Source organism: Pinus tabuliformis, chromosome 1_1 (genome assembly GCF_031772625.1).
Source record: "Pinus tabuliformis cultivar Carrire ecotype Pingquan chromosome 1_1, CPIR1, whole genome shotgun sequence".
Taxonomy (NCBI): Eukaryota; Viridiplantae; Streptophyta; class Pinopsida; order Pinales; family Pinaceae; genus Pinus; species Pinus tabuliformis.
The window spans coordinates 41,781,168-41,804,855 of record NC_142297.1 but is presented as its reverse complement, the minus strand read 5'-3'; the positions used below and the strand labels follow the sequence as shown (position 1 = coordinate 41,804,855).

Below are 23,688 nucleotides of genomic sequence, written 5' to 3'. Positions count from 1 at the left end.
AGATGTATCTCTGTGACTAGTCATATATGCCTAGTGTAAGAGTTGCAACAATCTGAGTTGATGCGTTTTCCAAGGCTACGTGTGTGGAAAATGGTGAATTGCTGCATTTGTTTTCTCTTGAGGAGGTTGCTTGTAGAAGGGGGAGATCACCCTAGTATTGCCACGTAAAGAAGCCAGCTAAGACGGCTTGTGGTTGATCGCTGAAGAGAAGTCCGTGAAGACTGAATCTCTCAGAATTGTTGTGTGAAGGATTCGGTGACCGTGGTGGACGGCATTGCCTGTTGCCGTGAAAAGCAGTGGTTGCGCGTGGAGACTGCAGTTGCTCTATTGTTTGTGCAGGGGAAGTGTATTGACCGAGAGAAGCTTGATGACTGCGACAGCGTTGAGTGAGAGGTTTGTTGTTCTTCCTCCTCCCCACGGTGGTGAAGAAATAATATTCCCTCAAACATTTTTTTCTTTTGTGGTGTGATCTAAAAGGAGATCTGGAATTGAAATTTGAGAAATTGGTATTATTGAGGGAATTTTTTTTTGCGAAGAAAATTCTCAGTGATCAGGGTATTTTTTTTTAACATTTGAGGGTTGTTGGATATTTTATTCATCTAAAATGAATAATCAAATTGTCGAATCTTATCTCAACGAGAGTAATAAGCTTGATGGTTCCAATTACACAAATTGGAAATTTAAGCTCCAGACTCTACTTGAGGGATAGAATGCTTATAGCATTGCCACCGGTGATGAAGTCAAGTCGACTACTGCAACTGGTGGAACGAATACAACAATTCAAGACTGGAGAAAAGGGAGATGAAGGAAAAGGTGCTACTCAAGTTATCAGTTAAAGATTGCATCATCCCTCACATTCGAGATTGCAAGACAGTGAATGACATCTGGACAGTTCTCAAAGATATGTATGAGATCAAGAACACCAGTCGAACCTTGTACCTCAGGAAGAAGATTCTCTCAATCAAGATGGAGGAGAATGAGTCTGTTTCTTCATTCATATCCCAGATAAAGGAAGTTAAAGATAAACTATCTGATATCGGTCAAACCGTGGCAAATGATGATCTGGTGAAAATTACCATGAACGGCATGACGGATGATTATCAGATGTTTATAACTAGATTGAATGCAAGAGAAAAGCCTCCAAGCTTTTAAGAGCTCACTTGGGATTTTCCTACAGGAAGAGGAAAGGAGGTTGTCTCTCAAACATCAAAATTCAGATCTTGCATTGATGACAAAGTTCAAGCCAAAGGGGAAAGCAGTGGTTGATCACAGGAGAGGCAGCGCATCAAGAAAAAGGACACCACAAGGTATGACCTCGCATAAACATGACTATGCTCCTAAATGCTTTTATAGTGTTAAGATAGGCCAAATTGCTAAATTTTTCCATAAGAAAAAGGCAGATGAGGAGAGGTACAAGCAGAGAAGACATGCAAGTCATTTGGCTGATTCAGATGCAAATTAGAATCAGGATGTCAGATTGTTTATCGCTGAGTCTGAGACTGCTTTAGCCACTAAGGAGGGTGAATCAGGTATTTGGTTCGTAGATTCTAGAGCCTCCTCACATATGACAGGTAAAAAGCAATGGTTCAGAAATTTTAGAGAATCCAACACTGGAGTAAAAGTATACCTCGGAGATAATAGAGGGTACGAGATCAAGGGACATGGAGATGTCCTTGTTACTCTGCCTGATGGAAAGATCATGAATATATCTGATGTGTGGTATATTCCTGGTATTAAGAAGAACCTTATTTCTGTGTCAAAGATTACAAATCAGGATCTCAAGGTAGAATTCTTTAAATCTCATTGTATTATTAAAAACTTGTTGGACCAGATGAAACCTATTGCTACAGGTATTCGCATAGGAGGACTCTACAAACTGGATGTAAAGAGTACGCCACAACAAGCCTTGATGTCATTGGATAAGTCTGTTGAAAATTTGTGGCATCAGCAACTTGGGCATATCAATTTCAGTGACCTTCTTCTGTTGCAGAATAAAGGTATGGTAGATGGTCTTCCTGTTTTAAAAAGGTTGCATATTAATTGTGAAGCATGTGCATTCGGCAAGCAGCATAGAGATGAATTTCCTGCCATTAAAGATAGAAAACGGAGGGACATACTTGAACTTGTATACACTGACTTATGTGGCCTGATGCAGACAAGATCGTTAGGTGGGGCCTACTATTTTTTAATTTTGTTGATGATTGTACAAGATTCACATGGGTATATTTTCTTAAACAGAAAATTCATGTTTTTGAATATTTCAAGCAATTCAGAAACATGATTGAGAAGCAAATAGGAAAGTTCATTAGGATTCTTCGATCAGATCAAGGTGGAGAATTCAAGAAAGGGATTTTCATCAAATACTGCAACGAGCATGGGATACAGCAACAATTTACAACACCTTACACTCCTCAGCAGAATGGAGTAGCTGAGAGGAAAAACAGAACACTAGTGGAGTGTGCTCGCAGTATGTTGAAAGGTAAGAATATAATCAATGGTTTTTGGGCAAAAGCTGTTAATACTGCAGTGTATTTAAAGAATAGGAGTCCTACTAAAAGTCTTGAGTATAAAACTCCTTTTGAAGCATTGTTTGGCTTCAAGCCTGTAGTAAGTCACCTTAGAATATTTGGCTGTAAAGCTTTTGCTAATGTTCCCAAAGAGAACAGGAAGAAGTTAGATTCTAAGGCCATTAAATGTACTTTCATTGGATACTACAGTGAGTATAAGGCTTATAAATTGTTTGACCCTTCTACTTACAAGGTGTTTGTCAGTAGAGATGTAATATTCCATGAACAGGTTGATGATGGAAATCCTGTTCAAAACAATGAAAAATGGCATGTACCCTTACTGCCAGAAGAGGATAGTGAAACAAGAATCAGTCAACAACAGGAACAGAAGCAGGAACAACAACAGGAACAGCAGCAACAACACGATAATGTGGAAGGAATCGAGTTCAGTCCACAAAGAGAAGAAAGTAGCAGAATAATTGAACCCCCACCACTCAGGAGATCGAGCAGGCCAAAATAGTTACCAGCTTGATATAGGGATTGTGCGCTCATGACTGGTATGTTAAACATTGCAGAACCTTCTAATTTTTATGAAGCTAGTAAAAGTTCTGAATGGAAGGAAGCAATGAAGGAGGAATATGAATCAATCATTAAGAACAATACTTGGGATCTAGTAAAGCTTCCTAATGATAAACAACCCATAGGTTGCAAATGGTTATTTAAGTTGAAATTTAAAGCAGATGGGTCTATTGATAAGCATAAAGCAAGTTTGGTGGTAAAGGGGTATTCCCAGAAAGAAGGTATTGATTTTGAGGAAACATTTTCCCTTGTTGCAAAATTAAATACTATCAGAATGATTATTGCTTTAGCCACTAAGCATCATTGGAAAATACATCAATTAGATGTTAAATTTGCTTTCTTAAATGGTGACTTAAAAGAAGAAGTATATTTAGTGCAGCTTGAGGGGTTTGTTAAGAAGGGAAAAGAGCACTTATTATGTAGATTAAAGAAAGCTTTATATGGTTTAAAGCAGGCTCCTAGATCTTGGTACGAAAAAATTGACTCATTTTTCCTCATGCATGGTTATAAACGGAGAAAAAATGATCCCAATTTGTATACTGTGTTTAATGATGAGGGACAGATAGTGTTGATTTCTTTATATGTAGATGATCTGATCATGACAGGAAGTGCAAACAATCTCATTGAAGAAATCAAGCAGCAATTATCACAGAAATTTGAGATGAAGGACCTTGGAGAAATGCATTACTGTTTGGGTCTAGAAGTTTGGAGAGATTCAAGCCAAACTTTCTTGTCCCAGGGTAAGTATGCAAAGAGTCTATTGTCTAGGTTCAAAATGGATGAGTGTAAGGCTGCATTTGTGCCTTTACAGCAGAATAGCAAACTTTAGGTGAATGATGGTTCGAGATATGCAGATGCAACACTGTACAGACAATTGGTTGGTAGTCTTATTTATTTGACTACAACAAGACTAGATTTAGCTTATGCAGTGAGTGTTTTGAGTCAGTTCATGACTCAACCTTGTGACAACCATTGGCTTGTAGCGAAAGGAGTATTGAGGTATCTGCAAGGAACATTAGACTTTGGTATTTTATATTCTAACTCATTTGATGTTAGTTTGACAGGTTATACAGACTCTGATTGGGCGAGAAATTTAGATGATAGAAGATCAATTACAGGTTACGCCTTCAACATTAGTTCCGGGGTCATCTCTTGGTGCAGCAAGAAGCAACATATTGTTTCCTTATCCTCAGCAGAAGCAGAATATCAAGCTATGTGTGCAACAGCATGTGAGGCAGTTTGGTTGCGTAGACTTCTCCAAGATGCAGGAGAAGAACAGACAGAAGCTACGATTATCAATTGTGATAATCAGAGTTCCATCAAACTGGCTTACAATCCCGTGTTTTAAGCACATAGACACTCAATTTCATTTTGTCAGGGAGAAGGTGCAGTCCAAAGAGATTTGTGTAGAGTATTGTAATTCTTGTGATAATATGGTTGATATATTCACTAAGCCTCTGGGAAGACTGAAGTTTGATTTGTTTAGGGATACATTAGGTGTGTTTAATAACCCCTTTCTCCATTAAGGGGGAGTGTTAGAATTAATGGAGTTTAGGTGAATATTGTTACTTAGTTATGATCAAGTTTTTTCTTAGACATTTAGTTCCTATTATTTTGGAATCTGTTTTACTATTCCTAACAATATGTATCTATTTATTATTGGAGTTTAATGTGAAGCCTAAGCAGGTGCATTTGCTTGTAGGAACTCCTGGTGATCTACACCTGTGAGCTCCTCCTGTGTTGATTGCCAATTCATGTCTTCCATGTGCAACTGTTGACAACATCGTTGCGCCTTTTAGTTGTTAGGGTGTTCGAAGAGCACTACACTTCTTCATTGTCAAAAGATTATGAATTCTTAAAAATGCATGCCCTACATATTAGTATTGCTTGAAATGTTAGAATCCTCCCAAATTCCTATTTAAAAGTGGCTTCAAACTTATTTTATTATTTATAATACTATCCTTATGTCTAACTCATCACATTGAAAGCTAAGCTCCATTGTTCCTCTTCAAAATACATTATAGTTAATGGTTTTCACATGAAACTTTTAAAGAATGGTTTAGCATATATGTGAAATCTTTGAAATTACATAAATAATGACTATACATAATTGCATTGAATCATTAATTGGTATGGCTGCATGAATGAACATGGTTGACTAAATTTGTTTTTTTTAAGTAATATAAAGCATATGTATATATGATATTACTTGGTTAAAACATATTTTATTTGGTTAAACTCCAATTAAAAATTCCATGAAAAGTTGGTCAATTTTATACCCTATTGTAAATAAGAATAAGAGAATTGTCATTCTTTTGGCCTATTAGCTACACTCATATGCAGATTTTTAGTAATACAAATTTTCTAGTTTAGAAAAAAAACATATTATAAGAAATATTTAAACCTTTATATTTTATCATGGAAATTTGAAATTACATTAAATTTAAAAAACAATTGTTACGCAATGAAATATTAAGGAATAAGAAAAAGTAAAATGTTTATCCATTCTAAAAAAAATGAAAATGATTTTTTTATGAAAAAAACACATAATATTAACAAAATAGTAAAATTGATTTTAATTTATGGAAAATTTGAAAATTGAATCGTATCTAAAACATGGTAAAGAATATATATATATATATATATATATATATATATATATATATATATGTATGAGAGAATGAACTGAAACTCTATAATAAGAAAAAAAAAAAAGAATAAATTCTATGATAATCTTAGATTTTTTTTTAACAAAGTAATGTTTTACTTCTTAAACATTCAACTTAATAAATTTCTTCATCATATTTATAGTATTTATTTTTGAAAATAAAATAATTTAAAAAAATATATTATTATTGTTAATTTTAATAATAAAGTAAATAAATAAATTTAATTGTTTCAAAATTAAATAAATCATTATTATCCATATATATTATTGAAAACTTGAAATATTAAATTTTCCTATCCAATTAATTATACTAAAAAAAACATTATACCCAATTACTTCAAAAACTCTTGCTTAGATTTAATTTAGCGTCACATTACACTACATTTGAAGTAATGATCATGAAACAAAGTTAGTATCTTAATATTGTCTTTCATGAAAAGTCGGTCAATTTTATACCCTATTGTAAATAAGAATAAGAGAATTGTCATTCTTTTAGAGTATTAGCTACACTCATATGCAAATTTTTAGTAATACAAATTTTTCAGTTTAGAAAAAAAACAAAAAACAAAAAACCTATTATAAGAAGAAATATTTAAACCTTTATCTTTTATCATGGAAATTTGAAGTTATATTAAATTTTAAAAAAATTGTTACGCAGGAATAAGAAAAACTAAAATGTTTATCCATTCTAAAAAATGAAAATAATTTTTTATTAAAAAAAAAATCATAATATTAACAAAATAGTAAATTGATTTTAATTTATGGAAAATTTGAAAATTGAACCGTATTTAAAACATTGTAAAGAAGATATATATATGTATGAGAGAATGAAAAGAAACTCTATAATAGGAGAGAAAGAGAATAAATTATGTGATAAGCTTAGATTTTTTTTTTTTTAACAATTTTAAACATTCAACTTAATAAATTTCTTCATCATATTTATAGTATTTATTTTTTAAAATTAAATTATTTCAAAAAAATAAATTTATTATTATTATTAATTTTAATAATAAAGAAAATAAATAAATTTAATTGTTTCACAATTAAATAAATCATTATTCTCCATATATATTATTGAAAACTTGAAATATTAAATTTTCTTATCCAATTACCCGGATGCGGATTTTCTTATCCAATTATCCGGATGCGGGTGTTCATCCCAGGATTTAATATGACAAGACGGCGGACGAGGTGGACACATGGCCCCCTGCAACTTCCCCCATGCCACCCTGAATGGCATTCATGGCACCTTGCAGGAGCCATTTAATGACTGCACAGGCCGAGGCAGCGCCATTGCCTTGATTCACTGTGTCTGTCCTCCGTAGGCAGGAGAGCCGAATGTGCGCACCATCACTGGCTGTAGATGCTGGCTGTTAAGCTGTATCGATTTGGGTAATGGCTTCCACCATTCCCACACCAATTTCTGCAATCTTGCTCATGACCCCAACTCCTCTGTAACCTCCCTGCATAGCTCCTCTGTCAATTCTTCCACAATCCCTGCTGATTCTCTCCCTGTTCCCTTCCCCACCATGGTCCGCCATCGTATGTGTAGTCGAAGAGGGGGCACGCGAGGCGGCAGCTCTTGTTCACCTACTATGCCTAGCCCTGATTCTGCCTCCCCTGCCTCCTCTGCTGATAATCCCAACCCGCACAGTTTCGTGGGGTTGTACCTAGACACACGAAGCGGCAGAGGCAGAGCCTGGCTCCATAGCTCAGGTCATGGAGATGCAGCAGTTCGCACTGCCAACTTTCCCCTGCCTCCGCACCCTGCTCCTCACACCACGCAGTTCTGCTTCTGCAGCTCACTGAACTGCCCAGTTATCGTCGCCACCGTCTCAATCACCATCACGGAAGAAATCGAGCCGCCTGCTCCTCTGGATGACCACACTGAGGAGGCGAACAGAGCAGGTCCGAGCAGTAGGAGTCGGGACAACACTAGTGAACGGGAAGCTGATGAAGGTCGAACCAGAATGCATGGCAAAGCTGTTGCTGGCAGTCAGCATGTTGAGAAGGGCAAACTTAGTTACACGCAAGCTTCTGGTAGTCACCAAGGAGACACGTCAAGCCCGTGTGTAGGAGCATGCAGCACGTAGGAAGGCCAACAAGTGCATGGACGTGGCAAGTCGACGAGGAAGACAAGCCGAACAAATACGCATGTCCAATTGTGGAGGAGCCGGCCCCGAAAGACTGAATGCCAAGTGTTGAGGCTGCCAGGTGGACGTTTTGTCATGTTGTTGGTTCAGTTTCTGTGTAGTTTTATGTGTCTTCAGGATAGCATTATGAACTGGTTAAAATGTCTTTTGGTCTCATATTTTTGCACTGGTTTCCCCTCTGTTGGGGCAGTCAAAGACAATTATAATGACTGTGTGATGAATGAGGCTTGGTTTCTCTATGGCTGAGCCTCACTGTAATCCCCCCCTTTTTTTGTATCATATTAATAGATTAAACTTACTTAGAAAAAAAAATAAAAATCTAATCCAATTAATTATACTAAAAAAATAAAAATAAAAAATTATATCCAATTGCTTCAAAAACTTTTTCTTAGATTTAATTCAATGCCTCACTACACTACATTTTAAGTAATGCCCCTAAAACAAAGTTAGTATCTTAAAATTGTCTTATCTAGACCAATTGAATTTTGCAATCTTCTAGAGAAAGCCATGTAAAAATAATTTAAGTTGAATTTGAAAAAATTACAAAATAAAATAAATAAATAAATAAATAAAATTAACAATTTTATTATTTATAAAAATATATATATTATTACAAATCTCTCCAAATTAATATAAAATCATTAGAAAAAATATCACACATATCTTTTGACTCATACGTATAAAAACCACTGTAAACCAGACCTTCCAACAACCTAAAATCAGATCCAACTGGGACTTCAAATAACAATAAAAACTCAGTTACACGCTGAAAAAAATAAAAACTCAGTTACACCCTCTTATTTTTTCATCCAGCCAACTCTATTTTTTATTTTGCAGGACGACAGAAGCCAAAGCCAAGCCTTATCTAAAAATGGAAAGGAACATTACACACTTCTATACCACAAACCAAAACGAACCAAAAACACATTAAAAAATCTCCATTAGTTAAAATGGGATTTCAAATAACTATGGAAGCTCCAATAATTTTAACTTTCACCCTCACTAAAGGGTGCGAGAACTGGTGGTAGCTAAAATTAATCGACGTGTATTTTTCATTCAACGTGCTCTGTATTTGAACTTCGCCGTTGGCCACTGCATCTTTTGCATGCACGGGGTGTGCAAACTCTACAAGTGTTTGGCTGTTAATTACCATCCAACAAAAATCAAATACAAAAAGTTAATAAACCATTTATTTAAAAGCTGGGTAAATAAAACCTACATAATTTTTTACCAGTAATTTATAGTTATTTAAAATGTAAAATGAATTGTATTTATTTATTCAATTGTTAGCACTCCACAATTTCCTTTGCCGTCAAGATAATGCAGTTTTCGACCACAATTTTTCTGCAAATGAAGTGAAAGTGATAGAGTTACACTGAAATAAAAAAACATGGCAGAGTGGCATGACCTAAAAGGAAAACTAGCAAAGTGGCCGAAAAAAGATCACCTTGTCATTTAGTAGTGAATGTAGTGCATATCGGTAAGCTATGAACAAACCCTGCAATCTCCACTTCTATACCACTGGGACACTGCAGATCAAATCCTTAGGCTATTCGGAGCCGCTATCCATGGAGAGAATCTGCTTCCTGTTCATCATCTCCTACACGATGGACTCCGATGTTGGGGAGCAGATTTTTCGTCCATTTAAAAGGCAAGAGTTTCATGTCATTGCAGCAGCGCCTGACCTCTTCAAGAAAACTCCAGCTGAGAGATGGTTGAAAAATATTGATAAAAGTGATATCAATCATTGGGATATAGAGGGATTGAACTGGTGTCTCGTTGGGTGCCGTTGTAATGGAGGATGATGTCGATGCACAGGGTGCTGCTGCAATGGAGGATGATGTCGATGCCGATATGCAAGAGGCTGAGTTTGTCAATACCAGGGCAAAAATGGAGCAGAAAGTCATAGTGTATCCACTGAACAAGCTAATGAAGAAATTTCGCCAGCAATTTGAAATCCTAAACATTGAATGCATTTAAATTTATCACCTATTCACCATTGGCATTGAATTGGGGCGGTCAAAGCTGTCAAATATGCAAGCCTGTTCCGGCAGTGATGGGAAAGTTGGGCAAAATTGCCGACAATCTTCAGAATGTTTGTATCACCATCCATAGTCCAACTCCAAAAGTTATAGACTATATCGGGAAAAAAAAATTCCAGTAGCAATAGTCGGGAAATTTCTCGATGGGCGGAGGTTCCGGGCAATTCCTCTGCCTGGTTAGAGTACTCCCTTGAGTTTTATATCTGGCAGACCGAATTTGAAGGGTGAGGTCATGAAATTCTATCATTTACAACTTCATTGACGAAACAAAACTGAACAGGGAATCAACATGCAAAAGAGCGGGCCGGCCTTTTTGAAAATATTTGAAATGACCGCAGGAAATATAGCTGTGCGTTTTGAAAATATTTGAGATTTTGAAGTGACCGTCGGGATAATAAGACGTTGTTGTAATCTTAAACATGTGTGTTTTAATGGCCAGAGGTACTGTACCGTACGTCCGCAAAGTAAAGGGTTGAATTCTTGTTGAGACACACCAGGCTGGAATGTATTGTGGGTTGGGTGGATACACCAGGCTGGACAGTATGGTGGGTTGTTTTAATGCTCTATTTCCTTATTTTTTAAATCGTTGTCTTAACTTTTTATGTGGGAGTGAATTCTCAATTCTACTTGAAATCGGGTTTAGAATTTAAGATAAGTTAATTGTGGCTGGTAAAAATAATTAGTTAACTAATTTTTTAAAGTTATTCATAATAAATCTTAATAGTTGATTAGATTAATAATGTGACAAAACTTATTAATATTGTAGATCAGTATTAAAATTTAACACCATATTGAATAATTACCTAAAGTATGATAGTGGGGGCTCTGATTCCATAAATGTGTTCTTTGCATTAAGAGTGTGTTCCAGGTCCTCCCAACCTTTCAGTGTCTTCTCTGAAGAGAAGAGTAGGCACAGGATATGGCAGTGTCTTCTCTGAAGAATAGGCACAGGATATAATTTTTGAGACCATCCCACAGGATTAAGGAAAAACAGTTTATCTTGACAGTAAAAAGGAGAGTTAAAAACTCGGAAATTTATGTACATTGTACAATGCGAAATAGAGTAAAAATAGGTATTAAAAAATAATAATAAAGATTTATAAAATGCCATGCAAAATATAATTTTTTAATTCGATCTTTATAGGAAAAGTACATGAGAATGATGAGTATGATATTTGGAGACTGGAACTCCATAAAACACAATAAACTACGAATTTTACATAGATGAGTAATAGAACCCATGAGATGAGATAATGACTTATGCAGTGATAACTGTTTCAATTGTTGCAACTGCTCCTCTTGAACGCACAACACTTTTGGAGCTCTCTGCATCTTCTTCATCCCATATCTCAGGGAGTGCTTCTCTAATGTTGTGAATGCTTTCAAGGGCAAAGTCTGCTCCCTCTGTTCGGACCGAAGTGCCCACCTGTTAGCAGTGAATGCCATTATTACAGTTAAAAAATATTGCACTAGCTCCCCTGTTACAAAAAAATCAGTTCCCATTTAGAATCATTTGGTCTTACCAATACAGTGTGCAGGTTTGCATGCTTCCCTGCAGCTATATTCTGCGGACTGTCATCAAAAAATATCTGCAGGAAAACATAACAGATCCACAGTCGATTTATAATGGGCACTGCTAAAATGACATACATAATGTAAAGAAAAATGGATGTTGTGTTCCCTGATACATGCCAGCAATATTTAAGCAAGCGATGTGGATTTGGGACTATATAACTGTTAGAGTATAATATTCTCTTCTAGCTCCTCTTTGTAGGAGAGGAATCGTGATTTTGGAACAAGTGGACGATTAGGCAGTGTGTAGAATGTGATCAGATTAACAAGCATCACTTTCTTGTTGAAACACTGTTGTCACATAATTTTATGTTTTGGAACTGCCAGCGTATATTATCTTGTTGTAGTTGTTGTGGTGAAAAGGAACCAGTGAAGAGTGGATGGTTGTGCATTATGTGGGATGTGATCGGCCTAACATGCATCTCTTTCATGTGGAAACCATGCCATAACATTACTTTTCAAATTCAACTAATTTATTCAACCTTGGAGAAGCTTTTACACTAAGATTTAGTCTCATACCGTTCTTTGAGGATCAACATTTGCAAGGTGAAGAGCCTGTTCTATGGCTTCTTTTGAGGGTTTGCAAATTATGGGTGTCCTCCGGATTGTAGTGTTATCAGTGGACAAATCCCATTCATTATTGCTTTCAGTAGTTTGTGAAGGAGGATTAAGTGTCTCAAAGCATATTATGCCTTCAAAGCAATCTTCCAACCCCAGCCTCTTAAGGACCTTTGAGGCATGAACTTTGTCACCATTTGTAAATATTTGTTTCACATTAAAAAGAGTAGTCAAGACACATGCTTCCAAATTTCCAAAGAGCTTAGGCTCCATCATCATATAAAAAATTTGAAGGGATCCATATGAGCTTACAATTTTCTGCTGAGGCATGCTCAATAACAAGTTCTTGAGCACAGGGTCTGGTTTAAGACTCTCATATGACAGTCTTCCGTGAACAAATCTGAATAAGTAAAGCAGGATAGGGTTTCAAGCCAAAAGCAATCAACGACTACTACAGAGTCCAAACAAGGTAAAGAATGAAAGGTAATCAATAACATTTCCTTTGATTCTGTAGAAACATAAGATTTTCGTAATTTACAAAGCACGGGGGCATGATATTTCCTAATTACCTGTGGTAATCGTCAATGTCAAATACATAGCCAGCCGCCTGCAGTTCCAAGAAGGTGATCATAACAAAGCAATGAATTTATGAAAGTCAAGCAACAAAGGATGTCAATTCAATCGCAGATCACAACCACGAAGCTGAACATAAGTCCATTATTGCCATATTTTATAAATTGATATCGATAATAATTGATATGGCTAGACATTTGTAATCCTTCACTTAGTGAGCCGGAATTTTGCAATCTTCGGCCCTTAGATGAGGCTTCCAAAACCTCTACTGGTGGTGCTAAGAAGTATCATAAAGCAAGAAGTATTGTAAAACAATAAAAACTAAAACCATGAACATACCTTTTAGTTACTATTGTCCACAAAAAATGGTTGCTTCAAAGAAGCCCAGTTCATGGTGGTATGAACACCCACTCCCACATCAGCACCCTGCTGACAATTTTCATTATCATACAGCATATAATCATCCAGCATAGCATAAGAAACATGCTCGTCCAATCAGACAATATAGTCATCTTCTTCATCCGTTTCGCTCAGCCCACTGGGGGTGATTCTCCAGGGTAATGAACCTGAAAAAGACGTCGAACCCCATTTTTAGTGTAGGAATACACCCTGGCTACAAAATTGCATGCAGAATAACCAACAAAAACTTCTAAAACTCCCAAGAAACCCTCCGGATGGATTTGCAGTTGCCCAATCGACGGCTAAAAGCACAATTCCAGCGAAAATTTCGCCCCACTACATGAGAGAAGGATTTAATTTGTTGGATCGTTCACAATACTTGATCCCTTCTCAAATGTTGCAGGTTAACACCACTGTGACTGTCGTATTTCATAGCGCTGTGAAAGAGAGGTGTAGGGTTTAGTGAGTTAGTTAGGTAGTTAGACAGTCGATCTAATTGTCTAAAACATTTTAATCGCCTAAAAATTTGATCCGACGGTGCATAGTGTAAATGTGTTAGAAAACCTGCACAGATGAATCTAGCCAGTAAAGGTTGAACACACAGCTTTGTAGAGCAAAAAATCACTAAAAGAAAATCGAAAGAAGAAAAGAATGATTCATTCGAAAATATGTTACAATGCTCATAATATAGCATCACTGGGTGAAGATCCCAAGGTAATGCACTATAGTGGTGATCAATGAGAAGACTCAACACCTACAACAAGTTCCGGAGATAACTAGTCACTTGCGGAGTTAAAGAAGGAGTAAATCATGCAAAAGGAATCTTGCATGCAATCCCATGCTCTAACTAAGAGTCTGCATGTAAGTGTGTAGTAGTTCCAACATGCAAAAGGAATCTTGCATGTAGTCACATGCTCTAACTAAGAGTCTGCATGTAGGTGTGTAGTAGTTCCAACACCCCCCCTGAACACCACTATGGGAAAAATAGAAAATGGGCCCTGGCAACTAAGGCCAAAGGTCACCCAAAATACAGTGCAACTTGTACTAAAATTGAGGAAAGAGGGAAAACCTCGTGGGAAAAACCCCCCTCAAAATACAATGTAATCAAAAGAGAAGAGGAAGAAAAATACAGTTGCTAAGCAATCATGTCCTTCACTCCAAGACGATCACGCAAAGAGCGAAACTTCTGCTCAGTGAATGTCTTGGTGAAGATGTCTGCAGTTTGTTCTGCTGAAGGACAGAACTGCAAATCAATGACCCGATCATGTACTAAGTCTCTGATGTAGTGCATATGGATCTCTATGTGCTTCGTCCGCTGCCGCTGTACTGGATCCCTGCAAAATTTGAGAGTGCTCTGGTTGTCACACCAGATGACAATGGGCTGGTGGAACTGGACGCCCAACTCAGTGAGAAAGTGTTGTAGCCACAGAGCCTGAATGGTGATGTTGACTACTCCTCGGTACTTAGCCTCAGCTGAAGAGAGAGCAATAGCAGCCTGCTTCTTGCTCGACCAACAGATAGGGCCAGATCCTAGACTGAGTAAATATCCGGAGGTGGACTTGCGATCAATGTTGTCTCCCGCCCAATCAGAATCTGTGAAGCCAAGGAGATTCAATGCAGTGCCTGCTGCATAGTGAATCCCGAAGGTGATGGTGCCCTGCACATATCGGAGGATGTGCTTGGCAGCATTCCAGTGTAGCTCATGCGGCTCCTGCATGTATCTGGAAACTGCCCCTACTGCGTATGAGAGATCTGGTCTGGAGTGGGTGAGGTACAATAAGCTCCCCACTAGCTGTCGGTAGAGAGTGCTGTCAACTAATGGAGTGTCACCTCCATCCTCAAGGCGGACCCCAGACAGAAAAGGAGTTGGTGCTGGCTTGCAGTCAGTCATGCGAAATCTCTCGAGGAGATCCCGTGCATACTTAGCATGAGAGAGTTTGATGCCTGTGGCATTCTGGCTGATCTCAAGACCAAGAAAGAAGTGTAATAGACCCATGTCCGTCATCAAGAACCTATCATGAAGGCCCTCTTGACTGTAGCAATGGCTGAAGCCGAGCTGCCAGTGATTAGGAGATCATCTACATACAAAACTAAGATAAGAAGAGAATCATGTGTCCTAAGCATGTAAACATTCAGATCAGACTTACATCTTTCAAAGTTTTGTGATAAGAGAAAAGAATCCATCTTCGCGTACCAAGCTCTCGGGGCTTGCTTAAGGCCGTAGAGAGATTTCTTCAGTCTGCAGACCAAAGATGAATCCTGAATGAAACCATGTGGCTGCTCCATGTAGATCTCCTCAGATAGGTCTCCGTGAAGAAAGGCATTCTTCACATCCATCTGATGTACTTCCCACCGCTGGGCAGCCGCAATGGCAAGTGTAAGGCGTATGGAATCCATCTTTGCTACTGGAGCAAAGGTCTCGTCATAATCAATGCCATGCACTTGTTGGAAGCCTTTGGCTACTAGCCTTGCTTTCCGTCTGGTGATTTGCCCATCTGCAACACTCTTGGTCTTGTAGACCCATTTGCATCGGACAAGTTTCCTTCCTGAAGGAAGGGGGACTAGATCCCAAGTCTGGTTCTCGAGGAGGGAGTTATACTCCTCCTCCATGGCGGACTCCCAAGATGGATGCCCAGCAGCCTCAGCATAAGACTGTGGATCAGAAGGCTGAACCAAATGACAATTCCAGGAGGGCGATGGTTCAGTGGCACTGAGGACAAGAGGAGGCTCAATAAACTCTGAGCTAGTCCTCTGTAGATTAGAATTATCCCCCACAATACCATTTCTAGTAGCTGGTTGGTCTTGTGCATATATCTCACGTAAGCTCCTTGTTCTCTGATTTATGACAGGGGAATATGATTCACTGCTTGAAGCCCGATCTGCGCTTGGATGTGGATCATCATTTGCATGCACTAGATTTGTATCTGAAGACTCTGTCTTTGCATCTGCATGCTCTTCCTCGGCATCTGCATGATCTGTATCGGCATCTGAATGCACTGAGTCATCATCTCGGACATGAGGTAGATAAAAAGTGTTTGCATACGGCGCTTGAGGTGCATGCAAGAGACTTTCCTCAAATTTGACACTTCGCTCAATGATGAGCTTGTCCATAGAGGGAATCAGGAGTCGATATCCCTTCACACCATCAGGGTATCCAACAAATATGCACTCAATGCTCTGTGGATCAAGAGCTTTCCTCTTTTCAAAGGGGATCCGGGCCCATGCTCGAGAGCCGAAAACACGGAGGTGAGTGACCTCTGGTTTAGTGCCGCTCCAAGCCTCAAAGGGGGTTTGGTCCTTGACAGACCTATGAGGAGATCTGTTCTGGATGTAGTTAGCACAATTAAGTGCTTCGGCCCAAAGCTTATGAGGCAGTGACTTGGCATGCAACATGCAGGAAGCCATCTCTTTGAGAGATCGATTCTTTCTCTCAGCAACTCCGTTCTGCTGCGGAGTGTATGGAACTGTATATTGCAACTGTATGCCGGACTGAAGGCAAAGGTTCTGAAGTGCTGTGTTAACATATTCCCCCCCATTGTCTGTACGGAGGGCTTTGATCTTTCTCTCTGACTGTGTCTCAACTAGTGCTTTGAAATCTTCAAAGTGCTCAAAAACTTCAGATTTGTTCCTGAGAAGATACACCCAAGTATACCGTGAGAAATCATCAGTAAATGTAAGCACATACCTTGCTTTGTTGATGGAAGGATGAGGAAAAGGCCCCATGAGATCACTATGGATCAGATCTAGAGGAGAGGATGCTCTGTGAGTCTTGCCGGTGTCAAACTTTTCTCTGGGATGTTTGCCAAGAACACACCCTTCACAAACTCCTTTGGAGAAACTGATATTTGGCAAGCCTTCCACCATCTCATTCTTGCTTAGCTGCTGCATATACCTATAATTTAAGTGACCAAACCTCTCGTGCCAAAGCCTACTACTATCATCAGCATGTGTAAGCAATAAGGAGGATTCAGATTCAATAAATTCAGAAAATGTATACAATCTGGCTCCATTGTTTACCTCACCAGTTGCAATTTTGGCATTGCTATGTAGATCATATATGTTCACTGCATCTGGAGTGAATTCCACTCTCTTTCCGGTGCTGGAATGAGTGATCTGATAAACTGAAAGCAGGTTTACCGAAAGTTTTGGAACATGAAGCACATCTTCAAAGCTTCCATGTAAAAGTTCCACTCTACCTTTTCCGGTGACCTCAATAGGTGAGTCATCTCCCATGAGGATGGGAGGTCCTTTGCATGCATCCAAAGAGGAATAGACTTCCTTTGCAGCAGCCATATGATGTGATGCACCAGAATCTATAATCCATGCATCAGGAGAAGAATTAATTGCAACTAAAGCATGAAAATTTTTACCTTTCCTGTGTGGCGGATCCTCAGTTTTCTTCTTGGCGCCCTGAGGGATGTGGTCCCCAAGGTTGTGCTTCTGAAGGATTTCTACCATTTGGTCAATTTGTTTCTTCATGCAAGAGGATTCTGGATGGAATCCTCTTTGACAGTAGGTGCATCTGTTTCCTTTATTCCCTTTCTCATTTCTCGAGCCGGAGGAGTCATGGAAGGGCTTGGTGTACCCTTCCTTCTTTGGATGGGAATGTGCTTTTCCTTTGTCTTTTTGCTGCTGATTTTTCTGATTTGAATCAGATTTGTGATTTTTATTGTGGCTACCATCATGCACAGCAAGTGCATGTGCTTTTGGAGGTTTGATTTTCCCCATGCCAATGAGTTTATCTTGCTCAAAAATAAGAGACTCCATAAATCCTTTGAGAGAAGGCATAGTGTAGGATTTACCTATTGCGAGCCTTACTGAATGAAATGTAGACACAAAGACGGAGTATTCCGGTTCGAGATTTGACATAATAGAGAGAACTTGGCGACTCTCCTCCTTGGATTTGTCAATTCCACAACCCTTGAGTTGCAGCAATAGATCATTATATTTGGTGAAGAAATCTTGAATTCTGTCATAGTTCCGTGGATCTAATGATAGCAGCTCCACTTCGAGCAGATGTCCTTTCATCTCATCCTGTTTCCCGTAGAGCTCTTCAACCTTTTTCCAAATCTCATTGGGAGTATTGCAAGCAGATAGATGAAATTGAAACTCTGGAGAGCTGCACATGCATATGGATCCGTGGGCCTCATCCATACGGTTGAGGTACTTGGATTTCTCTATGGCTGAAGTGGGTTCCACTTCTATAGCCATGGTAATCCTGTACAACCCTTTATGACGAAGGTATCGAGCCATTTGGTCCTTCCATTCATGATAGTTGTACGGTGTTAGGATCGATGCTTTGGGAAACTCCATTTTTTTGTCAATCTTCGATCTCCAAGCTGTAATACTTGCAAAATAAAGTATTGGTGCGCCTTTTATCTAGCAACCTGTGAGCTCTGATACCATGTAAATGTGTTAGAAAACCTGCACAGATGAATCTAGCTAGTAAAGGTTGAACACACAGCTTTGCAGAGCAAAAAAACACTAAAAGAAAATCGAAAGAAGAAAAGAATGATTCATTTGAAAATATGTTACAATGCTCATAATATAGCATCACTGGGTGAAGATCCCAAGGTAATGCACTATAGTGGTGATCAATGAGAAGACTCAACACCTACAACAAGTTCCGGAGATAACTAGTCAATTGCGGAGTTAAAGAAGGAGCAAATCAAGGAGTAAATCATGCAAAAGGAATCTTGCATGCAATCCCATGCTCTAACTAAGAGTCCGCATGTAAGTGTGTAGTAGTTCCAACATGCAAAAGGAATCTTGCATGCAGTCACATGCTCTAACTAAGAGTCTGCATGTAGGTGTGTAGTAGTTCCAACACATAGGAGTACACAGTGGCAGCGTAGAGCGGTTAGTCTTTTCTCTTTTGGGATTATGCTTGTTTTCTGTAATTAGCAATAAAACTTAAGGCATTTTATTTAAAAAATAATAAACTAGCGATTGTACCAGATGTTGCAAAGGAAATGTCGTAAAGGCATAAATTTGAGAATCCTAACATATAAAAAATTCAAAGCAAACAAAAAATTAAAAAATAAAAGACATAACATTTTATCATTAGAAAGATATTCAAAATCCAATTTCAATGCAAAAGAGTGAATTTATTATTTTATCAATTTTTTATGAAGAACATGTCATATTGAATTGGATGAACACTGTCATTACATATAATTTTTTTTATAAAAATAAATCTTTCAAATAAATCAAATTTATATGGTTAAACATATGAAAATAAGTTAAAATAAATGATCTAATTCATTAGGATGTTGAATATGTTAACATAAATTACAAATTTACAACCATACAATCAAAAACTCACATGGTTTGAACTAATGAATAGCAAAGCAACACTTGTCACATCTCTTCCCACCATTAAGCAAATGTCCACCACCAACTTTAAATTAGGTCACCATTAAGCAAATGTCCACCACCAACTCTAAATTAGGTACCCATAAAGACATTGCCCAAGAACACTAATGTTCATGAAATGTGTATCACATGCATGTGAGTGGGCTAAAAGGGTTAACTCACTCAATGTCATGATATATCACATGCAAATGACCACCACATAATAACTTAAAATACCTTGCAATACAAATTTGACAACCTAAGAAGCTAAATATGCATGTGGTACAACTTGCACTATGTTATCAACTCTACTGCAATTCAATGCGAGTGATAAAAATCTTTGGAATCTGTATGCAATTAGCTTTATTGAGAAGTTAGAGAGTGGCCAATCTGATAGGATCCTTATTCTACTTAACTTAGTTGAGAAGTTAGAAATTAGAATCCAAACTTTGTACTACTTGAATTGCTCTAAAGAATAAAATATTTATTAAACAGGAATATGCTATAGGAATAATATCCACATATTAAGTTCTTAAAAGTTACGTAGTGGTACAGAATAAGTCAAAAGTACATCATTATTTTATTCCGTATTGCCTATTATTATCGAATAATTTTTCCGTTCACTTATATTTCGTCAACTTCCCGATTACTAAACTAAAATCCATGTCAACTTTTTTTTTCAGAAGAAAAAGCAGCATGGTGTATATATTATGATAAAAAAAGAGATCTGAATATACAGAAAATAGAGCAGCCTTTTGACCCGAATATGTCCTCCTCTTCAGTCATAGTTTTTGTCTAACCATCTTTCGTTTATATATATACAAAATTTTGAGCCGCATATATTTCATATCATCATAGAAATTTAAGAGACTTTCAAAAACTATCAATATACTTGTAGGTCTGAGATCTTATCCAGAAAATTAAAGCATGAAGCATACCAGATTATTGTCCATCTTAAATGCCGGGCATAGAGAAAGGTTGTATGTCGTATGAGCAGGATTCCATCGAGATGCTGAGGAGTCACTTACCATATGGAGCTTGCAATCCTTTCTTTGATAGTTTATCTGCCTCCTCATTGTGGTTGCACTTTATGTGGGAGATTGGGAATATATCAGGTTTCCATAGAACAGCTATCCTTTCCAGCGATCCTGAAAGGAAGTCATTTTTTATGTGATGATTGCCTTTTACATGTTCAATGATAAACTTAGAGTCACCATAAACTTTGATGGGGCAGATATCCATGAATGTATAGAAAAGTAGCAGACCATGCAGGGCCATGGTCTCTGCTTTGTTATTTGTCCCATAGCCACCATTCCAATACATGTAGTATTGGAGATCACTTGAAATACCAATGTCAACACCACAAGCACAAACGTCGTCTTTTGCCGCACCGTCAAAATGTGCCCTTGGGAAGCTGAGCTATTGCGAGTCAGAAGCTGTTACCTGTTGATATTTCTGTTGGGGGAAGGTTTGGAGAATGGAGTCATAAAAAGAAATAACCTTATCCTGAATATGTCCGAAATGCTTCTTGCTGTTTTGGAAGATTCTATTAGTTCTCCACTTCCATATGAACCAGAAAACAATTAATGGAATGGGGCGCCAGATAACTTTTTGAGAAACCCACCATTCAAATGCTTCAGTAATGGAAGAATGAGAAATAGTAGGAAAGCCAAAATAAGTTGCCAATTTCATCCACAGACTCTGGGATTGTGGGCAATTTAAGAATATGTGCAAGTTATCTTCAGTGTTGGCAAGACATATCATGCAAATGGCAGGTCCATTCCAGCCCCTTTTCTGCAAATTTGACCATGTAAGGTTTTTATTATGATATAACAACCATGAAAACATGACGATTTTTAGCGGGCAGCACACCTTCCATAGAGAGTATGGAAAGATCTTCTGCGAGGTCTCTTCACGCTGATCTATCAAGGATTGATAAATGTCTCTTACTAATACAATGGAGCTGCCTTTGTTAACCTGCCAATCAATACTATCTCTATCCTTTATTTCATAAAAACCTGCATACTTCATATTGCATATGATTCTTTTCCATTGGGTCGCCATATCTCCTTGCAGCCCTAGAACTCTGTCCGATTTCCATTATGGAATGGCATCCTTCCACCCTTCAATGACCTGAGCCCAATAGAAAAGACCTTTTTGGTGGAGGAGCATGAGAAGTTGTGGAGCAATTGTTGGGACCATTTCTACGCCCTTAATTGCATCAACACCGATAAGGATGTTGTTTCCATTATGAAAATTCCATATAAGGTTCCTGCAGAAAAAAGGTAGAATCTTTTGTAAACTTCTCCAGATCGCCGAACCATTTGAGGGCCATTTTAAGTTGTTCCTGTACCAGTAGTATATATCCTCATTCTCCAGGTATTTCATTTTGATGGTTTGACTCCATAAACCATTCCCGAAGATCGCTCGCCACAAAGATTTACACAGTAGAGCCATGCCAAAAAGCCGTAGATTCATGATGCCCCAGCCTCCCTTTTTTTTGGGAGGGAGATGTTTTCTAATTTTTCCAGATGATATTTTCTCTTGTCCTTGCATCCTCCCCAGATAAATGTTGCCATTAAACAGTTCAACTTTTTTATTATAGCCGATGGAATGTAGAACAGGTGCGCCCAGTATACACAAATTTGAGCAAGAACCGACTGAGTTAATATCATTCTGCCAGCAAGTGATAAACATTTAAATTCCCACCCTGATATTCTCTTATAGAATTTGTTGATGATCCATGTCCAATCGGAAGTATTATAGCCTGTGGGTTTAAGATGATACCCCAAGTATTTAAACCCCTCCATTATGGAAACAGCTTGAATGTTAAAAAGCTGAGAAATGTATTCCATTTCAACAGCATCAACCATACCATGATGAAATGTGGATTTATCATTGTTGACATATAAGCTTGTGGCCTTTTGAAATAAAATAATTATCTCATGCATTTTATGCCAAGTATTTCTACATAGCATAGCGAACAGAAGAACATCATCCACAAATAGGTTGTGCGTTAGATAGTTACCTCTGGAGATGGAAAGAGGACCAATATTCCCAGCCGCAACCGCTTTTTTAATGAGTAGACTGAGGGTATCCGTGACCAAGATGAATAAAATTGGAGATAAAGAGCATCCCTGACGGAGACCTCTTCCAGCTGGGAAAAAGGATGTGGGGATTCCATTAATGAGAACCGCGTAGTTAGCTCCTTCCACACATGCCATGATCCAATTAGTGCAGAGGTCATTCAGCCCGATCTTGATAAGTAAGCATCTCAGATAGCTCCAATCGAGGCAGTCATTAGCTTTTTTTAAGTCAATTTTAAGAATGGCAACACCTTTTTTGTCTGCATTGAATGCAAAGCTTCCTGAGTTATGGCCACAGCTTCTAATATGTTCATGCTGCTTAGAAATCCATGCTGTTCTTTTGAAATATGAATTGATAAATTGCCTCTAATTCTCTGAGCTATAATTTTGGAAATGACCTTATAGATGACATTGCATAAAGAAATCGGCCTGTAGTCTGCAAAAGTTATGGATTCCTGCCTTTTTGGAATTAGAGCTATACAGGTGGAAGAAATTTTTTGGTGAACTTTTCCCTGTATTCTAGTTTCTTCCACCATCTCCAAGATGTCATTTTTCATTATGTCAAAGAAGTGGATGAAAATGTCAATTGTCCAACCATCTGGACCGGGGCACTTGTCCTTTTTAAAGGATTTCATTACAGAGAGAAATTCCTCCTCCGAAACAGCAGCAAATAGTCTTTCATTTTCTGCGTCATCAAACATGTTTGGGAAAGGATCAATGCCCCATAAAATATCATTTATCTCCATGTTAGTCTCCCGGCTGTATGCTTTTTTGAAGTGGCAAATAGCTTATTTTGAAATGTCTTCTTGGGATTGCAGCAGTTCTCCCCCTTCATTCTTAATTTGTCAAATTGAATTTGTAGCTCGTCTTTTACTTGCATAATGGTGAAATAACTTGGTGTTTTTATCACCCTCCTTCAGCCAAGTGGCTTGGCTTTTAAGATGCCAAGAGATTTCTTCAATCTTTAAAATGTCCTGTTTCTTTTTTCCAAGTATCAAATCCGTGCACGAGTGCTCCATGGAATGGAATGGGATTTCATGCCATCGGCTATTTCAGACAACTCTTTTTCAATCATCTTTAGTTCAATATAGTTTGATTGCTTTTTCTGTATTTTCCATGCTTTCACTTTGGCTTTAAGGTTGTACATTTTGTTATTCAGGTTCTCCGATGGAGAGGCTACCATTGAGTCATTGCTAT

General features: G+C 38.0%; 1 protein-coding gene across 1 annotated transcript; it reads right to left on the bottom strand.

The window, feature by feature from the left end:
• Window positions 1-11,207: 11,207 nt before the first annotated feature.
• On the bottom strand, window positions 11,208-22,589 carry LOC149211481 (uncharacterized). Its single transcript, XM_089388400.1, has 6 exons — window positions 22,434-22,589; window positions 12,649-12,686; window positions 12,393-12,479; window positions 12,041-12,287; window positions 11,473-11,538; window positions 11,208-11,375 (listed from the first exon to the last, which is right to left on the bottom strand). Exons 1-6 carry the CDS (start codon window positions 22,587-22,589, stop codon window positions 11,208-11,210), a joined length of 762 nt encoding a protein of 253 aa, XP_089244526.1.
• Window positions 22,590-23,688: the final 1,099 nt, after the last annotated feature.